At 41.4% G+C, this 21,233-nt stretch overlaps 1 protein-coding gene across 1 annotated transcript in view; it reads right to left on the minus strand.

Moving 5' to 3' along the window:
* The window catches only part of LOC137431612 (neuropilin-2-like), a 350,182-nt gene that overhangs the window by 212,937 nt on the left and 116,012 nt on the right, over positions 1 to 21,233 (minus strand). The window contains exons 3-5 of the mRNA XM_068123132.2: positions 15,968 to 16,149; positions 4,408 to 4,641; positions 929 to 1,084 (exon numbers count right to left, since the gene is read on the minus strand). Of these exons, the coding sequence (XP_067979233.2) occupies positions 929 to 1,084; positions 4,408 to 4,641; positions 15,968 to 16,149 (572 nt within the window). The remainder of the gene's footprint in view (positions 1 to 928; positions 1,085 to 4,407; positions 4,642 to 15,967; positions 16,150 to 21,233) is intronic.

Here is a 21,233-nt window from a genome sequence, read left to right on the forward strand (position 1 = left end):
TGCTGTTTGTTTTCTTGATTCTTGTCTTTTTGCAATTGTTGTTTTCATGTATTGTTATGCATTATGTTTTCCACTCTGTCAAAGCGCCTTTGGGCTTCTGGAAAAGCGCTATACAAAATAAATGAATTATTATTATTATTATTATATATATATATATATATATATATATATATATATATATATATATATATATATATATATAATCTATAATCTATATTATAAATGGAGCCGTGTCTGTCTGTTTGTCCGTTGGTTTGTTTGTCATGTTATAACTTGAGAACGGATTAACGGATTTCAATAAATCCAACTACGGTGGATTCGGGTAACTCCCGGGAGTGTTTGTGATCCCAAAAAAAAAAAACATTTATAATCATTGTTTTTTCTAATTTTTTTATGGGTACATGGACAGTGGACACGCGTGTGAAAACTGCACAATGCCCTGCACAATGTTGGTTATCCCTGCACATTGCAGGATCCATATCCAGGATACCTGCAGGATCTCCCAGGAATCCTTTTTTTTTCTTCCCCCATAGATTAGCCATCGCACCAAAGATTGGTATTTCCGTCAGCGAAGCAACGGGTCTTATATTATAGTAAAAATAAATAATAAAATAAATTAAAAATAAATAAAATAAATAATAAATAATACACAAAAGATACTTAATCTGGCCCTGAATCCCATCCGACGTATACTGAAATGTGAAGCAAATTTGAAGTGTCCTGTGTGCATCCCATATGATATTGAGATAATTCACCTGGGAAAACTATCCAAGAAGAACTTCCATTTGTTCCATGCGGTCATTGTAGGAATGAACTGCCTCAATGAATGCATTTTCCTGAGGTATCACTCAAGGTACAATTGTTTTATGTTTATGGTGCTAAAATAGAAAAGGATACTTGTGTCGATCAACTCTTGTTTTTTTTTTACCTTCAATAATGCGCCGTGGGATGATGTGGTAGATGGCTTGGAATCCATCTCGTGCAATACCTTGGTCAGTGACAAAAGTAAGGGATAGCACACCTGACATGGAGCGCACCTCGTCGGGAGAATTCTTGCCACAAAACCGCCCAATGAGAGGTCCCACTGCATTCACACGAACACACAGAACACGAGGGATGTTATTCCAGGAATGCAACACACCTCGGCCAATTCCGGAGCACATTCCTCTGGTGCCACCCTAGCACACCCCTGATGTTGTAGCCTCGCACACCCCAGGTAACAAGGCTTCAGATACACATGACCTTAGACACTTCAGCAAGCACAGTCATGCACACCTCAGCAAGTGGCTTGCCCTTACCCCCTCCCCAAAAGGCTAACTATACTACTGTGGGCAGGCCGCCCAAGATGGGACCTGGGAGCTCCAGCTCCATCCCTACAGAGTCTAAGCACACCTTCACGGGCACTGTCTCTCGCACCGCGGAGTTTAAGTCACTACACGGGGAGGAGGAAGGGGGAGAAGGTGGGTGTGAGGAGAGGAGGTAGGGAGGCTGCATTCCTCCGATCCCCAGCTCATACCTCTAATTAGTGCTCTGTTTGTTTCCCGGAAGATCTATGATGGTGGCGGGAAACATCACACTATCCTATCACGATGATATTCGAGGCCAATAGCAAGTATAATTTGTCTAATTTGTTACCCCAACTCCAAATATTTCTCCTAAATATTTCCCACTTGCAGGAGCAACTCGTTAGGAGAAGGCCAGTAGGCCCATGGAAGCCTGCACTAGTATTGCCAGCCGAAGGTTGTTTGTCTATGCTTTTTTTGAAGCTGAGCATCAAGCAAGAAAGTAGCATTTACCAATTTTCGTTTTTGGATATGACTCAGTTGGAGTCTAAACCACCGACCCTCCCAGACCCAAATCGGACGCTCTAACCATTATACCACTGAGTCTGGTAATTTTCTATACCTAAATCGACCAGGCATGTCTATTACATGGTGTGTATGCCAGACAACCTATCCCTAACATGTGTCCTTAATAGAGTTTTAAAAGTCCTAAGAATTACCCAAACACAAACACAAACACAAAAACTAGGACCTCTCTTATAAACACAACACAGGCCCCCTCCCCTGGACCTTAATCTCCTGCCAAGGTCACCCAAGGCCAGGCCTCAACATTTAAATATGCATTCTCTCATTATCTTACCCAATAAATCACAGGAGGCCATGGAAGACAAGGTCATCTTTAACATACAGAAAACACTAAAACACAATTCAAAACGTATAAAAAATTAATGGTCCTTCCTTCTCCCACATCTTCATATAGGAATAATCCTGGGGCAGAGAGAGAGAGAGAAGAGTGACATAAAAATACACAGGCCTACCTCAGTTAAAGACAATTCTTATCAATCCCATTTTCTAAAGTCCCCCAGTGGAACCACTTGCTCTGGCTTTGGTCAGCAAATCCAAAACTCAATAAATTTAAAATCAATGTCATCAATTGCACAGATCCAAGCCTTGCGGAGCGCAGCTAGATGTGCACAGGACCAAGTGGTACCTTTCATTCAAACACAAGCACAATTTTTATTATTCTACATTTCCCTGCAAAGCTATGGCATTCATTTACCTACATTGGGGCCGTGACTAAGCGAGGCAGCAGAGAGATTCCAAAATGAGGTTGTGGGGTGTAATGCTTTGTGTGGGGTGTAATGGTTTGTGCAGTTGTGGGGTGTGATGGTTTGTGGTGCCCGCAAGGCAAAACAAAGTCTCAACCCAAAGGAATCACAAGCTTCCCAACTATCCTACCTCCCAGTACAAACACATCTCCCTTCCTGTGGCCATGCAAGAGGAGAGTCACCAAAATGACTTTCAATAGCCTTCGCATGGTCACCAAGGGCCTTCTTGTCTAATGGCTGACTGAACCAGACCCTCCTACAAGCACATACCTCATTTATAGTCCAAGGGCCACCACACCCACTTTGATGGAGAGCTGGGGGGAGGAGCCTTCTCCCTTTAATGGTGGAAATGTAACACGTCATCTTACCCCACTTACATTCACTGAGCCTCACCATGTTCAACAAGAGAGCACATGTGATCTCTCCACATCTAAATAGACCAGGCCCATCTCTCTCATTGGTCGTATGCCAGACAACTTATCCCTTCCACGTATCCTTATTGCAGTTTAAAAAGTTCGAATAATCTACGCAAATACAAATGGTAGATAAGGCCATAAACTAACAAGTCCTCTCATTTCCACCACCCCCTTTCCCAACCTTCCCCATAAACATAACAACAAACTAGAATGGCGCAAGGTAGAGAGCATACCTCCACCAAGCTGAACAGTTTAGGTTTTGTATCCCACTGATAGGCCAGATCTGGATTTGGACCTGAACCAAAATGGTATCGGCTTGTTCTTGTCACCTATCCAACTCATCCATGAAGTTTTGGCATTATCCATCCATAACGTTTTGAGATATTGTGCTATATATTGTTTTTTGCCCTTTGTTCCTCAATGGTGACGAATCACTTTTAAAATTCTCAGATCCAGATCGTCAGCAAAATCTAAACATTTTGTCCTTGTCACATACCCAACTTCTCCACCAAATTTCTTCCGAATCCGTCCACAACTTCGTAAGATATCCAGTTCACAGACGGACAGACAACAAGAAGGCGATTGGTGGTAGCCTGACAGGTATGACGAAAATCGAGAGAATCTTGACCTGTGGACATGGTCATTTTGACGATATATTTCTCATTATCCATTTGAGATCATGTTTTTCAACTCATTTGTGCCAAGTTTGACGTAACGTAGCGCAAACACTTTTGGTCGTATCTGTTTTATGCAAATGACGTCACTGTCACCTTGACCTTTGACATATATAATCAAAAAACATTGACAGACTCACTTTTTTTCCTTCAGAATCCTCCGGTAAAGTTTGCCGAAGATAGCTGAAAGCGTTCGCAAGTTATCGCACTCACAGACAAACAAACAAAGGAGACAGACAGACATATGATGAAAATGGAAAATTAAATTAATTATTTTTATAATTACTTAATTACTTAATTAATTTTTGAATTTTTAAAAGTAATTAATTCAATGTAAAAATTATAATTTAATTGAAACAAACAAACAGACAAACAGACAGGGGTGAAAACATAACCTCCATCAACCTTTGGTGACGTAGGTAATAACATATTTTCATTTAAACCAATAGTACGTGGACATGACAGAGGCATACGTTTTTCTACGTCTAAGTTTCAATCCACTTCCTTGGATAAATATATTCCCAAATTTTCATAAAGTTGTAAATACTGAGCAATTTTGTCTTTGTTTTAGCATGAGATAATCATACTTTTGTGTAGAACCATAACAATATTTTATTTCATCATCCAAATACAGATGAAACAAATTGATATAATGTTGTTTGCATTCTCATTAAAGTTGGAAATGAAAGATGTGGACGTAGGGTACCTTTAGGGAGTCCATCCCATATTTCAAGGTGATCAAATCGACACTCTGTCGGCTGCAGACTTTCCGGTGGGCTCACTTCCGATTCCAGTTCGAAGGAAACAAAGCGTAAAATTATTTCTGCACGTGGAGGAGCAGTGATTATGTAGTTGCAGTCCAGGTTGTGGGGGTAGGGTTGTGGAAAATCAGGAGATTGGATGGTTCCATTGGGTGTCGTAAATGTCTTTGAGCATTCGTCTGTATGAAAGGAAAGAAATTGTGGAAAGGGTAAGGCTTCCAGCTAAAAAAGGGAAATAGATATTGAAAACGTATATTTAGCAAAACATGGTTCAAGCAAAAGCGTATTTAACCTACATTCAATTGCAAGTTTGTTGGCGATATGATTTTATTTAAAGGTGGCAACAAAAGTGAAACAAGTCTTGTAAATCTTCATAAAAATAATAATTCCACATTTCATTATTAAATGCACACAACCCTCTAAAAACAAGCTAATTATTCTCAAATAATGAAAATCACAAATGCAGTGACTAATATAAATTATTTAATCAGGTAATCCAATCAAGAGACAATCATTTCAATATGAAGGACGTTAAAAAAAAAGTTACATGAATAGGATTCTTCTAATAGCCCAAGACAGACCAATACTGTTTTCCTTTTATTTTTCAATATACACGTACAGTATACATAATATCTGAGGAGCTGGTGAGTTATCCGAGTCACCCTGGTCAAATTCCAAATTACTGCCAAAATCTGGTCAGTCAAATATCAGGCCTGGCCAACTGGTCCATGAAAGACTCGGCAAAATATTCCGTCTCAGCCGAAGCCACAAGATGGTGGAATAAATTGGGGCCATTAAAACAATAGTAGTAGTAGTAGTAGTGGTAGTGGTAGTGTGTGGTGGTGGTGGTGGTGGTGGTGGTAGTAGTAGTGGTGGTATCAGTCCCAGTAGTGGCTAATTCCGATTAAAAAACAATGATATATATATATATATGTATATATATATATATATATATATATATATATATATATATATATATATATATATATATATATATATATATATATATATATATATATGCTTAATTATATCCATCACACGTAATTGGTCGAACGACTAATCGACTCTAACCTAATCAATCATTCCCAGCTGAAATTAGGACTAGGTAATTAAATCACCACTCGGTCCCTTTGAATCAGTGGAGGCTGCATAAAGCAACCAAGAAGGCCAGCAAAGTCTGGTTCAAACTCTACAAGAGTTGCTCCAGAGCTCTAGGCATTTACATGCAGCACATGAAGGAAAACCCCAACGCTACACTCCCACATCAACCACTGCACTGGTTTCAACACGTATTGGTGGAACATCAGCCACAGCATATATATATATATATATATATATATATATATATATATATATATATATATCACCATTCAGCCATTTAAGTCAGAGAAGGCTGCATAAAGCAACCAAGAAAGCTAACATAAGGTAAGCCCTGTGCTGTTTCAAACTTTAAGCGAGTTCCTCCACAGCTGCAGGCATTTACGTGGATCACATGCATGAGAAACCCAATGTGACATGCCACCATCAGCCATCATAGCGGTTTCAATGCTCACTGGTTAATCAGCATAAAACATGTACCACCAAGGTTTTAACGATAGAAATATGCACCATGAAAGTGTAGATAGAAACATGTACCACCAAGGTTTTAAAGATAGAAATATGCACCATGAAAGTGTAGATAGAAACATGCACCACCAAGGTGGCCACACATGTCTCACGTACAATGCTGATAGTAATTGACCGATGAACACTAACAGCCTGATCACGTCTCTCAAGGGCTTACCTTCAGTTAGTTTTCTTTGTTGCTTTATGCAGCCTTGTTTGACTAGAATGGCCAAGTGGTGATTTAATTACGTAGTCCTAGCCGCAACCGCAATGACTGATTCGATGAGGGCCATGGGCAGGAGGAACTCGGAATCTCTACGTTGGGAGGACGAGTCCACTCACAATGCACTCACAAATAGTCTAGTAGGAAGACTAGGTCCCCCTGCACCCCCCGGAGATATACGTGTTTCTAGATTGGAAAAAATGTGTAGAAAATGACTAGCTATGGCCCCAAGCTGAAATAATGTCCCACATACCATTTTTATGCAAATTACTGCTGCCATTATCAAAAAAAGACTAGGTCCCCCTGCACCCCCCGGAGATATACTTCTAATCAGTGTTTCTAGATTGGAAAAAATGTGTAGAAAATGACTAGCTATGGCCCCAAGCTGAAAAAATGTCCCACATACCATTTTTATGCAAATTACTGCTGCCATTATCAAAAAAAGACTAGGTCCCCCTGCACCCCCCGGAGATATACTGAAACTGGCAGTGACTGGTGATTGAAATGCGGTGCCTTTTTGTGTTTCAGGTCGAGGTACGTGAACTCCCCACGATCTACAGCAACCAGGAAGAGACTGATACCAGGGTGGTTCTGTACCTCCATCATGCTGCTACCATCGGATACAAGAACGCTGTAGTCAGAACACCGGACACAGACATCCTCCTGATCCTGCTCCACCATGCCCACAACATCAAGCTGACGGTGTACCTGGATACAGGGTCAGGGAAGCATCGCCAACTTGTCAACGTCTCTGAGCTGGCAGAATCCCTGGGAGAGGACTACTGTGCCACTCTCCTGGGGTACTATGTGTTCAGCGGAGAAGACTGCACCAGTGCCTTCAAAGGGAAGGGAAAAGTCGGGCCCTTGAAAAAGCTGGAGAAGAATCCCAGGTTTCACAGGGCATTCGGTGAATTTCACAGGGTATTTAGAAAAATAAAACTTTGTGTTAACGTCTGTGTAGACGGACCTTAATATGAGTCTATTATTTCGTAAAACTGTGATTATTTTGTAAATAAAGCACTAATTAGCATACTAGTATACCATAGACACATGTAATCATGTTATGAATAGTTCTATCATGATCTATGCCCTTCAAAACATGGGTCTAGACACCTTCATTTTTCAATTATCTGCAATATTGGCTGAGATATGTCAAAAATCGTTTTTTTGATAATGGCAGCGGTAATTTGCATAAAAATGGTATGTGGGACATTGTTTCAGCTTGGGGCCATAGCTAGTCATTTTCTACACATTTTTTCCAATCTAGAAACACTGATTAGAAGTATATCTCCGGGGGGGTGCAGGGGGACCTAGTCTTTTTTTGATAATGGCAGCAGTAATTTGCATAAAAATGGTATGTGGGACATTTTTTCAGCTTGGGGCCATAGCTAGTCATTTTCTACACATTGTTTCCAATCTAGAAACACTGATTAGAAGTATATCTCCGGGGGGTGCAGGGGGACCTAGTCTTCCTACTAGACTAAAAGGGTTTTGTGCAATGGAACAAAAGGACGAGGAATATAATATAACACTGCCTAACGTCAGAATGCAACTGGAAAGGCCTGTGATGATGCCCATTGACCAGAACTTGGGCTTCAACGTCCCTTTAGAAATACCTGACTCAATTTGGCACAAAGTTGAACAGGTCCAAGACAGCCATCATGCATTTGTGCGGCACCCCATTAAAGGCCTTTTCCTGGTCCAAACTCACAATGCTCAATGGTAGGTCTCTCTCCTCAGCAAATTAGATAGTTTCTCGAATCAGGCCCAGACTGTCAAATATATTTTGAATGAGAACAGCACAAGTCTGATCCAGGAGAACAATATCCCCCATGCAAATATTTACCTAATAGAATGAATGAATGATCGTTTTAAGGCCATTTTCCCCGCCAGAGCGGGGGTTAGCCTTGCAGGCCCCATGACAATCATGGTTCCCTGTTTGAGGCAATGTTTTTATGGCCGGATGCCCTTCCTGACGCCAACCCTTGGTCACGCTCTTGCGCAGGGATACGGTGTACCTATTCTAAATCGGGGTACACACCGTGATCATTCATCCCAGCAAGCTGGTACTCAATTTGCCGACATCGGAAGGATGACAGGATGAGTCAACCCCCCTGGCGTTAATTCAGCGATCGACCGGGATTCGAACCCAGGATCCTAGGATCCCAAGCCGGCACCCTAACCGCTAAGCCAACACCAGGCTAACAGGTTGGTTAACATTTATTAAAGTACATTAAGCAAGGTGATCAAGCGGTCGCTAGTTGCACAAGTCATCCCAATCACCTACTTTCTGCAAAAGGATCACCGCTCCACCCTGCATGGACTGCTGAAGCTTTTGAGATGTCTCTTGGTTCCGTACATATTACCCATTATTGTTCTTGCCCAAGGAAGTGCCAGAAGTGGCAATAAAACTTCACTGAGAGATAATCATCGCTGCAGTTTTATCAATAATAGCAGAGTAAAATTGAGGCGCACAAATTCCTCCAAAAGCTCCCACCTCTTAGCGCTCAAGTGATTACTCATATGGCAAAGAAAACTGTATTCCTTCTGTTCTGGGTCAATATTCTACTTCCAAAAGAGCCTGTGGTAGTACTAACCCACTGTTTCTGTACCTGGTGCTGCTCAGACAAGGCCTCGACCCTTCTATCTAACTACAGAGAAAATGTTTTTCTCATACACCAGTAGAAAAACAATCTGCTACATTTTTTTGCCAACACTTGCACCATGCTATGGAAGATTATGGTGCTTGCCTCAGTCTCAAGTAGGTTAATGATTCCCATCTTTAACCTGGTGTATCATTTTGGACATGTACAGTGCATTCAGAAAGTATTCAGACCCCTTCACTTTTTTCACATTTTGTTATGTTGCAGCCTTATGCTGAAATCGTTTAAATTCATTTTTTCCCTCATCAATCTACACTCAATACCCCATAATGACAAAGAGAAAACAGGATTTTAGAAAGTTTTGCAAATTTATTTTTTAAAAACTGAAATATCACATTTACATAAGTATTCAGACTCTTTGCTATGACACTTGAAATTTAGCTCAGGTGCCTCCCATTTCTCTTGATCATCTTTGAGATGTTTCTACACCTTGATTGGAGTCCACCTGTGGTAAATTGATTGATTGAACATGATTTGGAAAGGCACACACCTGTCCATATAAGGTCTCACAGCTGACAATGCATATCAGAGCAAAAACCAAGCCATGAGGTCGAAGGAACTGCCTGCAGAGCTCAGAGACAGGATTGTGTCGAGGCACAGATTTGGAGAAGCCGACAAAAAAAATTCTGCAGCATTGAAGATTCCCAAGACCGTTGTTTGTCGTTAAAGGCGGCAAAAAGGGTTGGCGTCAGGAAGGGCATCTGGCCGTAAAACATTGCTTCAAAAAGGGGAACGAAAAACAACAACAACCACGGTCCCCGAAAAAGGCCAACCCCTGCCTGCGGGGAAAAATGGCCTCTAAAGGTGTTATTTTTTTGTTTTGTTTTGTTTTTAATTGAAGATTCCCAAGACCACAGTGGCCTCCATAATTCTTAAATGGAAGAAGTTTGGAACAACCAGGACTCTTCCCTGAGCTGGCCGCCTGGCCAAACTGAGCAATCGGGGGAGAAGGGCCTTGGTAATAGGGGTGACCAAGAGCCCGATGGTCACTCTGGCAGAGCGCCAGAGATCCTGTGTGGAGATGGGAGAAACTTCCAAAATGACAACCATCACTGCAACACTCCACCGATCTGGGCATTATGGCAGAGTGGCCAGACAGAGGGAAGCCTCTCCTCAGTGCAAGACACATGAAAGCCTGCTTGGCGTTTGCAAAAAAGCACCAAAAGGACTCTCAGACTGTGACGAACAAGAAACAAGTTTCTCCCATCTCCACACAGGATCTCTGGAGCTCAGCCAGAGTGACCATCGGGTTCTTGGTCACCCCTATTACCAAGGCCCTTCTCGCCCGATTGCTCAGTTTGGCCGGGCGGCCAGCTCTAGGAAGAGTCCTGGTTGTTCCAAACTTCTTCCATTTAAGAATTATGGAGGCCACTGTGCTCTTGGGGATCTTCAATGCTGCAGAATTTTTTTTGTAAGCTTCCCCAGATCTGTGCCTCGACACAATCCTGTCTCTGAGCTCTGCAGGCAGTTCCTTTGACCTCATGGCTTGGTTTTTGCTCTGATATGCATTATCAGCTGTGAGACCTTATGTAGACAGGTGTGTGCCTTTCCAAATCATGTCCAATCAATTGAATTTACCACAGGTGGACTCCAATCAAGGTGTAGAAACATCTCAAAGATGATCAAAAGAAATGGGAGGCACCTGAACTAAATTTCAAGTGTCATAGCAAAGGGTCTGAATACTTATGTAAATGTCATATTTCAGTTTTTTTCTTTTTAATAAATTTGCAAAACTTTCTAGCATCCTGTTTTCTATTTGTCATTATGAGGTATTGAGTGTCGATTGATGAGGGAAAAAAAATAATTTAAACGATTTCAGCATAAGGCTGCAACATAACAAAATGTGAAAAACGTGAAGGGGTCTGAATACTTTCTGAATGCACTGTACATCCCTTTACAGAGCTTTCTATGTGAGCACCGGATGTAAGCCTGCATTGCCTAGTCACTAATAACACCACAGTCCTACGTTTCACCTTCTCCTGCCAGACTACTGAGGACGGGAAGACACTTCACTGTCAGCCAATGCCTATACTTCTGTGCATAGGACTGCACTAAACTGTGGTGCTGCAAAATTGACAGTTAAGTCTCCAGAGCCCTTTGGTCAGAGGAATCCCCAACTCCAATTCTAGCTCAAAGAGCAAATGACAGTGTTCAGAAAAGGCCACCACAAGAAGTACCTGATCTGAGGCCCTACAACTTGGAAATAAAAGGAAGTAGTCAATTCTGCTTTTCCAAGTACAAATCAAATTGATCCAATTGGTCCACATGGTCAGAAGAGCCAAGAAAGGCTGAGGAGCAGAACACGTTTGAGCAAAAGTTTGACATGACAAGGTCCAATCACAAATGGTGCCATTTTGGTAGATGTTTGTCAGAAAGAAACAGAATGAGTAAATCTTGTCATTTCACATAATGACGAAACTGCTCAACCAGGCACTGAAGTATGTGAACCAACACCAACTCAGGTGACAATTAGTCTCCAAGGATTAGGAAGAGCAAAAAGGGATATGCATAGAGTGGTGACCATGTTCAGAGAGAGAGCCTCGGAAATGGAGTCAGAGATCTGGGAACGTTAGACCACATAAAGAAACAATAGGTTGTAACAGAGAGGCCCACAAAGTCAAATGCACTACAATAGGGTTGGGTCAACCAGTGAGAGGCATGGGTTGTGGGCAAGGGAGGAATGAAATTGATCATGGTCCATCCCAATCATTATCCCATTTGAATCCATTCCAATCAAGTCGCACTGGGCCCCATATGTCGGCATTGAATCTCAGCCAAAAAGAAACTTCAATCGTCACTGAGTGGTTTGTGTGCAGCCTGTGGCTATTGGTTGCATCATTTTCTGGGACCCCATCAGCTGTGCCACTAATGCAATTCCTCTCTATTACCAGACATCTGGCACTCATTTTGCCGACCTCAGAAGGATGACAGGCTTAGTCAACCCACCTGGTGTTAATTCAACTGAATGACAGGGGCTCAAACTCAGGACTGTAAGATGTCAAGCCAGCAACCTTAACCCGTTAAGCCAACACCAGGCTTTTCATCGTCACTGAAACCTTTATTGCGTACGGGGGACGGTCGTGACTCTCTCACGGATTTCCCAGAAAGTCCTGACTGCCCAGTCAGCCAGAGACCAAGCTGACAGAGCAGAAGCCCACCTCCTCCAGAACTCTAAGTCATCCAGCTGCCTGGAAGGACATGTGAAAGCCATGGTTCAAGAAAACTAAAGCTTCACCCTTAAACCCCAAAACCCTAAACAAATCAATCTTGCTAAGAGTGTTGCTGCCTGGTATAGTGGACTCACTTAACGACTTAAACAATACACAGTTATGGTGCCAATGTTGCCATGCCTATGATTACCTGGGTAAAACGGAGAGAGAAAGAAAGAAAGAAATATTGAGTGGGTGGGTGGAACACACATAGGAGGGAAACAAACATCAAACAAGAGAAAATACATAAACTCCTCTTCTGGCAGGTGGTCAATACACACCATGACAGGAAAAAAGAAAAGGTGGTCAAAAAAAACCACCCCTTCCAAAAAGGCAAAATCATGGCGAGCAAGCAGTCAGAAGACAGGAAGCGAGGGAACAAAATAACCACTCAGGGGGAAATCCTGCTGTCACAAAACCAAATAATCCACACTTCAGGCACACCCCGCCTTCTTCAACAGAGTGACTACCCTCGCATGGTTTGTGTTGGCAAGCTGTATCCAGTGATCCTATTTGAAATGGCACCTCTTCACTGGAATGGTAACCGTGAACCTGTGTGCCACACCAGCACTTGCCGCAAGGATCTTGGAATCTAATTATCTATCCTGGAATCCAATCTGTATAGGAATGTATTACATCATTGATGATGATTTTGATTGTAGACAGGAAATAAGATATGAAAGTTAAAATGGAACTTCCGGCTTGAGTTGCAATATGTGATAGACACAGAACTACCAATTGATAAAAGCAGTATCAGCTGCTACAATGATCACTGCAGTATCAGTTGGTCAACATGTGCTTGCTTGAGAAGCCATTTTGGCAATGCTATCCCACCACTCAGGAAGTGAATCCTGTTAAACCCCCATTAAATCTACCTCCAATCCTTTTACTTGCATACAACTCGTTTTTTTCCCCTCCTTTCTTTCCTCTTTTTCTGTTCATTAATTCTCTTATTGTGTGCAACTGTGGCTCCACTACTCCACTGCTAGTATATATCCTATGTCACCTCACTTTTCTCTGAACTTCAATCTCAAAGAAAAAAGTTCTTAATGAAATTTCTCAAACAAGTATTTTTAGGTAGTAGCAAAGAACCTGTCCTAATGGATGTGTAATTCTCCCAAAATTACGGATGGCTTAATTCTCCAAGATTTGGTGTATTTTAGTATGACTTGCAATACCCGCTCCCACAGGGAGAGTGCTATTTGATGCACATTTACATTGAGAGAATTGGGGTGCTCAGCCCACCCTGAACCCACAAGGACTATGGATTTTTTTTTACCACCTAAAATCTTCCCAAGCACCGTCGAGTACAACCACAAGTTTTTAACTCATTCCTTCTAGTGGTTGAGGAGTGCATACAAGTCAAACAACCACATGGACACTTTCAAATATACAGTGCATTCAGAAAGTAAATACTTTGAGTGGGTGGGTGGATCTGGACTTTATGGGAGAGTGGCCAGACGGAAGCCTCCCCTCAGTGAAAGACACATGAAAGCCCGCTTGGAGTTTGCAAAAAAGCACCTAAAGGACTCTCAGACTGTAAGAAACAAGATTCTGTGGTCTGATGAAACCAAGATTGAACTGTTTGGCTTCCGTCTGGCCACTCTGCCATAAAGCCCAGATCGGTGGAATGTTGCAGTGATGGTTGTCCTTCTGGAAGTTTCTCCCATCTCCACACAGGGTCTCTGGAGCTCAGCCAGAGCGACCATCGGCGTCTTGGTCACCTCTCTTACCAAGGCCCTTCTCCCCCGATTGCTCAGTTTGGCCGGGCGGCCAGCTCGAGGAAAAGTCCTGGTTGTTCCAAACTTCTTCCATTTAAGAATTATGGAGGCCTCTGTGCTCTTGGGAACCTTCAATGCAGCAGAAATTTTTTTGTGGGCTTCCCCAGATCTGTGCCTCGACACAATCCTGTCTCTGAGCTCTGCAGGCAGTTCCTTCGACCTCATGGCTTTATTTCTGCTCTGATATGCATTGTCAGCTGTGAGACCTTATATAGACAGGTGTGTGCCTTTCCAAATCATGTCCAATCAATTGAATTTACCACAGGTGGACTCCAATCAAGGTGGAGAAACATCTCAAAGATGATCAAGAAAAATGGCAGGCACCTGAGCTAAATTTCAAGTGTCATAGCAAAGGGTCTGAATACTTATGTAAATGTGATATTTCAGTTTTTTATTTTTAATAAATTTGCAAAACTTTCTAAAATCCTGTTTTCTCTTTGTCATTATGGGGTGTTGAGTGTAGATTGATGAGGGAAAAAATGAATTTAAACGATTTCAGCATAAGGCTGCAACATAACAAAATGTGAAAAAAGTGAAGGGGTCTGAATACTTTCTGAATGCACTGTATAGTATGATGTCACTTAAAATGGAAGTCATTTTTGAAAATAAAGTAACATTTATCAGAGATTTCCGTAAAATGACATCATTTGATCTATGAACTACGAAGAATTGTTGATTCAAATGCATATTGGACTGGCCAGCAGTTACACCTGCAGGTTTGTACCATTATGGAAGCGCTGTGGTTGTGCGACCGATGCAATGTTCTCTGTAGGTTTGGCAGAAATTTAGAATTTTATCAGGGTGCCAGCAATAAAACTCATGGACTCTTTGTCAAACGACATTTTGGGGTGTTCAAAATACTGAAACAATTGCTAGTGCATAGGACATCCAACTTAACCTCCATCCTAGAGTAGAGATGGCCTACTGTAGTTTGTGATGCAATGCACCAATATGACATGCTGGGTCATTCTGAGAATCAAACCCAGGTTAGACAGTCCAAAGGTAAGTGCGCAACCTCTGCGCCATCCTGCCAGACTCTGTTTTGCTGATTTCAGTCTGCAATAATAAGTAGTATTCCATTGTTCCAAGGTATCTGACAAGATGGTGCAGAGGGAGAGCAACTAACATTGAACTGTCTTGTCTGGGTTTGATTTTATCAATCCAACTAAAAACTGGAGGATTGGTGCTTCGTTGCGAGGGTATTCCACCATAAATTGCGTCTTCTTCAGATGCATGTAAAGCTGAGGACCCCCATCTGCTAGCATTAGTTGGTGGATCCCATATGAAAACATTCCCCAGTCGATCCCACAAGAAAGTGGGAATAATTAGGAACATTAAGGAAGTAGTTAGTTACTTCGATTCCTTTGAGCACAATGGTTATTTTTAAAATGTAATAAATGTAGATCGAGTGTGATAAATGATGCACAGATCATAAAGAAGGAGCTTTAAGAGCAGGGATGAGGAGTGAGTTGTTGGGATGGAGTGATGTTGAGCTTAGGTGTTTTCGTTTCTTTCTAAATCATGTCCAATCAATTAAATTGACGACAAGTGAACTCCAGACAAGTTGTAGAGACATCTCAAGGATGATTAAAGGAAATAGGATACACCTGAGCTCAATTTGGAGTGTCATAGCAAAGGGGTTGAATACTTACTGATTCAAGACATTTCAGCTTTTCATTAATTAATTAACTTGTTAAAATTTCTAAAGAAAAAAATTCCACTTTAACATTATAGGGGAATTATGTGTAGATAAATGACAAAAAATCTCAATGTAATTCATTTTAAATTCAGGCTGTAACAACAAATGGTGAAAAAGGTCACGGTATGTGAATACTTTCTGAAGGTTCTGTATATCATATTTACACTTGACCCCTCATCTAATTCACAACACTCTGTCTGCTCATTCCCTGTTTTGTCATTACACTTCATAGACTACTTAAATACATGTTGGGATATTCTCAACCAAATAACAGTAGTGCCATACTTCACATTGTATTAAGATTTGAAACAAAAGAGCAACCCACCAGTCTCGTAAATTTCATACCGAAGTAGGAAGCCTGCACCCTGACTGGCATAATCAGAGCGGAACTGGATAAAGATATTTGCACCAGAAGAGATGAGAGATGTTGGAGCTATCTTCCCACAGAACCTTCCCAGAAGATCTGATGATTGATTTGGTCCATCGTATATTGCCACAAAATCATACCTGTTATAGCGACATTCAAACAAACATACACACACACACACACTGAATAATAAATGACAAGTTCACTTTTCCAATTTATATGTAAGAATTCACAACACAGAGCAAAGTCAGGGAGGGAGGTCTTCAAACTTACCTATCACAAATGTGACTAAATATAATTGTACTGTGAAAGTAGAGATTAAATGCATATCAAAATATATGACTTGTCCTCAAGCGTGTGTGTTTTACAATCCTATAAAATTTAAGTCAATAATTATATACACATCACCTGCACCACTCCTGAATTTAGCTACACATACAATAATATCATCCGTCATGAATACATACATTTGAGAAGAAGAAGGGAAGTTGTGGCCATGGAACTCATAAAATTTTAATAAAGCAACAATCTGTCATACTTGTGAAGAAGACTTCTCCAAGATGAAAATCAGATTAAAGTCAGAGATCACACACCGGGAAATGGAGGAGCGGCTAATAAAAATAGGACTGTGGGTCCTGAAGCTCACCTGGATCAGGAGGAACAGTCACTCAAACCCCCCACAGACCCCTTCAGACCCTGATATTTTAATGCTGTGAACAAACTTTGGAACATCATGAGCGATGAAGTTGTGTTCAAGCTTCATTGAAATCGTGTGTGTAGTTTCTGAGAAGAAAGCAAATACATGTTTTGGGGTGGTGGGGGTGTTAACCTTTCCTCCCCCGTAAACTCCCCATTATTGAGCGCAGATTTTGATGCGGTCAATACATCTTCGTTGACATCAGATATGAAGGTTGTGGCCAAGTTTCATCAACATCGTGTGTGTAGTTTTGGAGAAGAGAGCTATTTTGGAGGGTCAAAAACACCCCCGTAGTTCCCCTTAATGAGCACAGACTTTGATGCGGTCAATACCCCTCATTACTCATCAGATATGAAGCTTACGGCCAAGTTTCATCAAAATTGTGTTTGGTACAACTGATAATGAGTGAAGTGTTTACAGACTCACTGACTGACTGACTGACTGACTGACCTACGGACTCTGCTGATCGCATAAGCTCACTGGACTAAAGTTCAGTTGAGCTAATAAATTTAATATAAACTTTTTTTTTAAACCCAAATTCATTCTGGGAATCTTTCACAACATTCAATTTTTTTATTTAGATCTGTTCATAAAATAATTGGGTAAAACAATCAAATGCTTAACCCTAACTGCAATGGGAGAAGGGGAACATTGTGCCCCACTACCCCCCCCCCCCTCTTCCATCCCCCATCATCTTTCGTGTTTTTATTTCACAATCGCTGGGGATTTTGAATTCTCCTTTCATGACTTTTTCCCTAGAGTCTTGCGCACGTTTTGATACCAAATGTTCAAATCGGGCTTACCTTTCAGGTTTCACGTGACAATTAATAGTCACATGTCCTACTAATTTGAACCTGCAATTTTTGCATAATGTGTATGTTGGACATAGACATGTAGATGAGTGTTACATGCACACTCGGGCATTGCTGAATATTTTAGCTTGTTGCCTGAAACAAATTGCATGAAATTGCAAACAATTAATAGAATACACAAGAAAGGAAAAAAAACTTTTTAAAAAAGTTATAAATAAGAAATATGTCACAATGACATTGGATTCTCATGATAAATTGTGAAATAAGCATCCGTTGAGTTGGGGAAATGAAATTATGTCAGTTATATTCCTGCAAATTACTTTACATTAGGTTATGTTGACTTCATATTCACAACAAGAAAGAGCAATCAGAGATTGCAGACCCTCGCCAGGATGTGTTTCTCAGTGGTTTTTAAGGCTTTTGTGTTAAAAACAAATATGGCGGCCGAACCACGTAACCGATGACGTCATCATTATTATTTTTTCTTCACCAATTTATCCCGAGATGACACTCAAGAAATTTCATCTTGATCGGATGAAGTTTTGTACTTGTTGGATCATGACGTCATAATGGAGGCACCTATGACATCATCATTAACATATTTTATTCCCCATGGAGAGAGAGTTCTTTACAATGAGCCATGTCTCAATTTTTTCTATGTGGCGCTTTCGGAGCTATAGAGGTGCAAAGTTATTTTTCGGTTTTTCCAAGATAGCGCCCATACCACGTGACCTATTATGTCATAATTATCATTTAAAAGTTCTACTGGTGGAGTTGCACCTGTGGTGGAAATTTCCTGTCAATCGGAACAACAGTTTCCGAGAAAATCATATTTATTCTTTGCGGACAAACAGACACACAAACAGACAAACAAAGAAAGAAAGACAAACGGACCTAAATGCAATGCTCTCTCCTCTTGCGAGGGTAGTTATAGTGAAATCTGGGCTTTCAGGATTACAACAGCACCTGAACATCATGATTTCCAACTTAAGAAACATGTTTTTATATTATACACTTTTCATGTAATTTCATGTACGCAATCACCAGAATTGTAGATTTCTCTGAAAATGTATAAAATTAATATATTACATAATTAATTCGATAATAATTACATAAATTACCATATCAGAAATTAACATAACAGCATCGTGTTCATTTGATGATTAATCTACGTGCTTGCAAAGTTTCAAGTTCATCGGACAATCTATGGCCGAAAGCTGGGAGTGGGGGGTCTAAGTAATCCCCCGCCACCCAGTCAGGCAGAGCTCAAAATCTCCCAGTTCAATTAGGGTTAAGCAATCCCAATTCCATCCACCAATCAATAACGTATTTTATTCTTAAAAAGTATCCCACTCAAGCACGGTGGATTTAAACAAGCTAGATTCTGAGATAGTTTTAAATTCTTAAAGGGCGGATGAGCTCCCGTAGAGAGCCAACGGCCATCCAGTAAGGAGATGGTGTCTCCTAAAAAACACAACCATCCGGTTTGGACTGGTTTGAGTCATACCAAAAACTTTAAAAATGGTACGTGCTGCTTGAAAAGGATAGAACACGGACAATCCCCATCAGTTGGTATCCTTGGGGAGGAGGAAAATCTTCCTGCTGGGGTGTCTCGATGAGTGTGGTGCGAAAGGCGGCGCCATTGCTGTGACATCACTGGTACCCAGAGTATCCTGGAAGTGACGACAGAACCTCCCACAAGCTCAGTGACTGTGTTGTGTTTGTCTCATCAGTATGTCCGTGTGTGAGTATGTGAGTGTGTGTGTGTCAGCTCCATGAAGAGCCTTAGCCCATGTATAAATTAAAAAAGTCATTGTCTAGTAATAATACTTTATCATTTACAAACCTGTCAAACTATTATAATGAACTGTAATTAAACAAGTCAGGAGACGACGATGGTTCACGAGCGAGCGGTATTCAATGACAAAGGACGGTCTATAACCGAAACAGGCCCGGACAGGCCAGGCCCGGAAATGTCAAAACAAAGGTTACTGACCTTGAAATGAGATAGAAAATAATGTATAATCAGTGATGAGATTAGTTAGCAACTCAATACCGAAAATCCGGTGAAAAATGAAATGAAAAAATATATATATATATTAAATAATAATAATAATAATAATAATAATATTAATAATGAAAAATCGAGCTCCGTGGGGCTAGACACATGACATTCGTCGAACCAAATATCGAAACCCCTGTCAGATTCCACCAAACCCCTCGGAGAAGATGTAGCTTGAACTCGATTACCCCCTAAAAGGACATCTTTTTCGGGCATGGATCCGCCCACAATGGGCACAATACGCCCATTCTAGGCAGGACACAACTAGATCATGGTATCAACCTCCCACCCAAGTTTATCAAGATCGGATGATATCATCGGGTAGTTATGCTGCGGACAGACAGACACACATACACACAGACAGACGCACAGACATGACGAATATAGTGGTCACTTGATAACTCGTGAACCAATATGTTAATCAAAAAAGGAGTTTATCCTTCTGAGTATATGGATAGTTTTGAGAGATTCAAAGATGCTCGACTCAAACCGAAAGAAACATTTTATGGCTCCATTAATCTTTATTATAATAGAGCAAACGTATATGGTTATGTATACATGTTTGTCTGTTTGTATTTATGTTTATATGCGACCAAAACGTCTTCTTCTTCTTCAAATAAATTAACACCCTCTTAATTACGTTTAGACTGCTGAGACCCCTCAGACCGTTGACGACCCTTTAAGTCCCCCGGGACCCTTAAGACCACCAAGACCCCTGAAGACCCCGAAGACCCAAAACACCCCATAGACGCTCTCTCTCTCTCATGCACAGATTTATCCCATCTCGCCTTCAGTTGTCATACCCTTCCTCCCGTCCATGGTACATGGAATCTTGTGGTGAGGCAGTTGACCAGAAACAACTTGCCTTTGCCTCCTGGAAAGCAAATCCAACGGAAGGAAATCTCATTTCCTTTCACAAAGCTCGAAACAAGTGTGTGTCCAACATCAGGAGAGCCACGAAACAATATCTCTCCACTCTCAAGACCGAACTCTCAAACCTGTCTCCCTCTTCCAAATCCTGGTGGCGTCTGGTCAAATCCGTTTCTGGTGTTTGTTCCCCCCTCCATTCCCTCCCTTACCTCAAACGGCTACACAGCTGATTCCGCACGTGAAAAAGCTGAATGCCTCAACTCTGTGTTTGCCTCTAAATCTTGTGTCCCAAACCCATCCCTCTCTGTACCCACCGTACCCAGTCGTACCCAGCTGTTCCTGGACTCTGTGTCCTTTCCTCCTGACAAGGTGGAAAAGTTTCTGTCAACCCTCGACTCTGATTCTGTTTCTGGACCAGACGGCATCAGCCCACGGGTCCTAAAATCCTGTTCTTCCGCTCTTTCACTCCCTCTCTCTGTTCTCTTCACCCTCTCTTTTGCTCAAGGTCATCTGCCATCAGCTTGGAAATCAGCCAACATCACCGCTTTACACAAAAAGGTGCAAAAACAGATCCATGCAACTACAGACCAATCAGCCTTCTCCCAATTATCAGCAAAAGTCATGGAATCCATCATTGCTTCGGAAATCAAATCTTTCCTCTTCTCAAATGGCTTGATCTCTGATCATGAATTTGGTTTCAGCCCAGGTCACTCTACTCTGGACATGCTGCTTATGCTGTCTCAACAATGGATGGAGGTCCTCAATGCCAAACAGGAAATTAGA

The sequence above is a fragment of the Myxine glutinosa genome, chromosome 7 (genome assembly GCF_964187855.1).
Source record: "Myxine glutinosa chromosome 7, kmMyxGlut1.1, whole genome shotgun sequence".
Taxonomy (NCBI): domain Eukaryota; kingdom Metazoa; phylum Chordata; class Myxini; order Myxiniformes; family Myxinidae; genus Myxine; species Myxine glutinosa.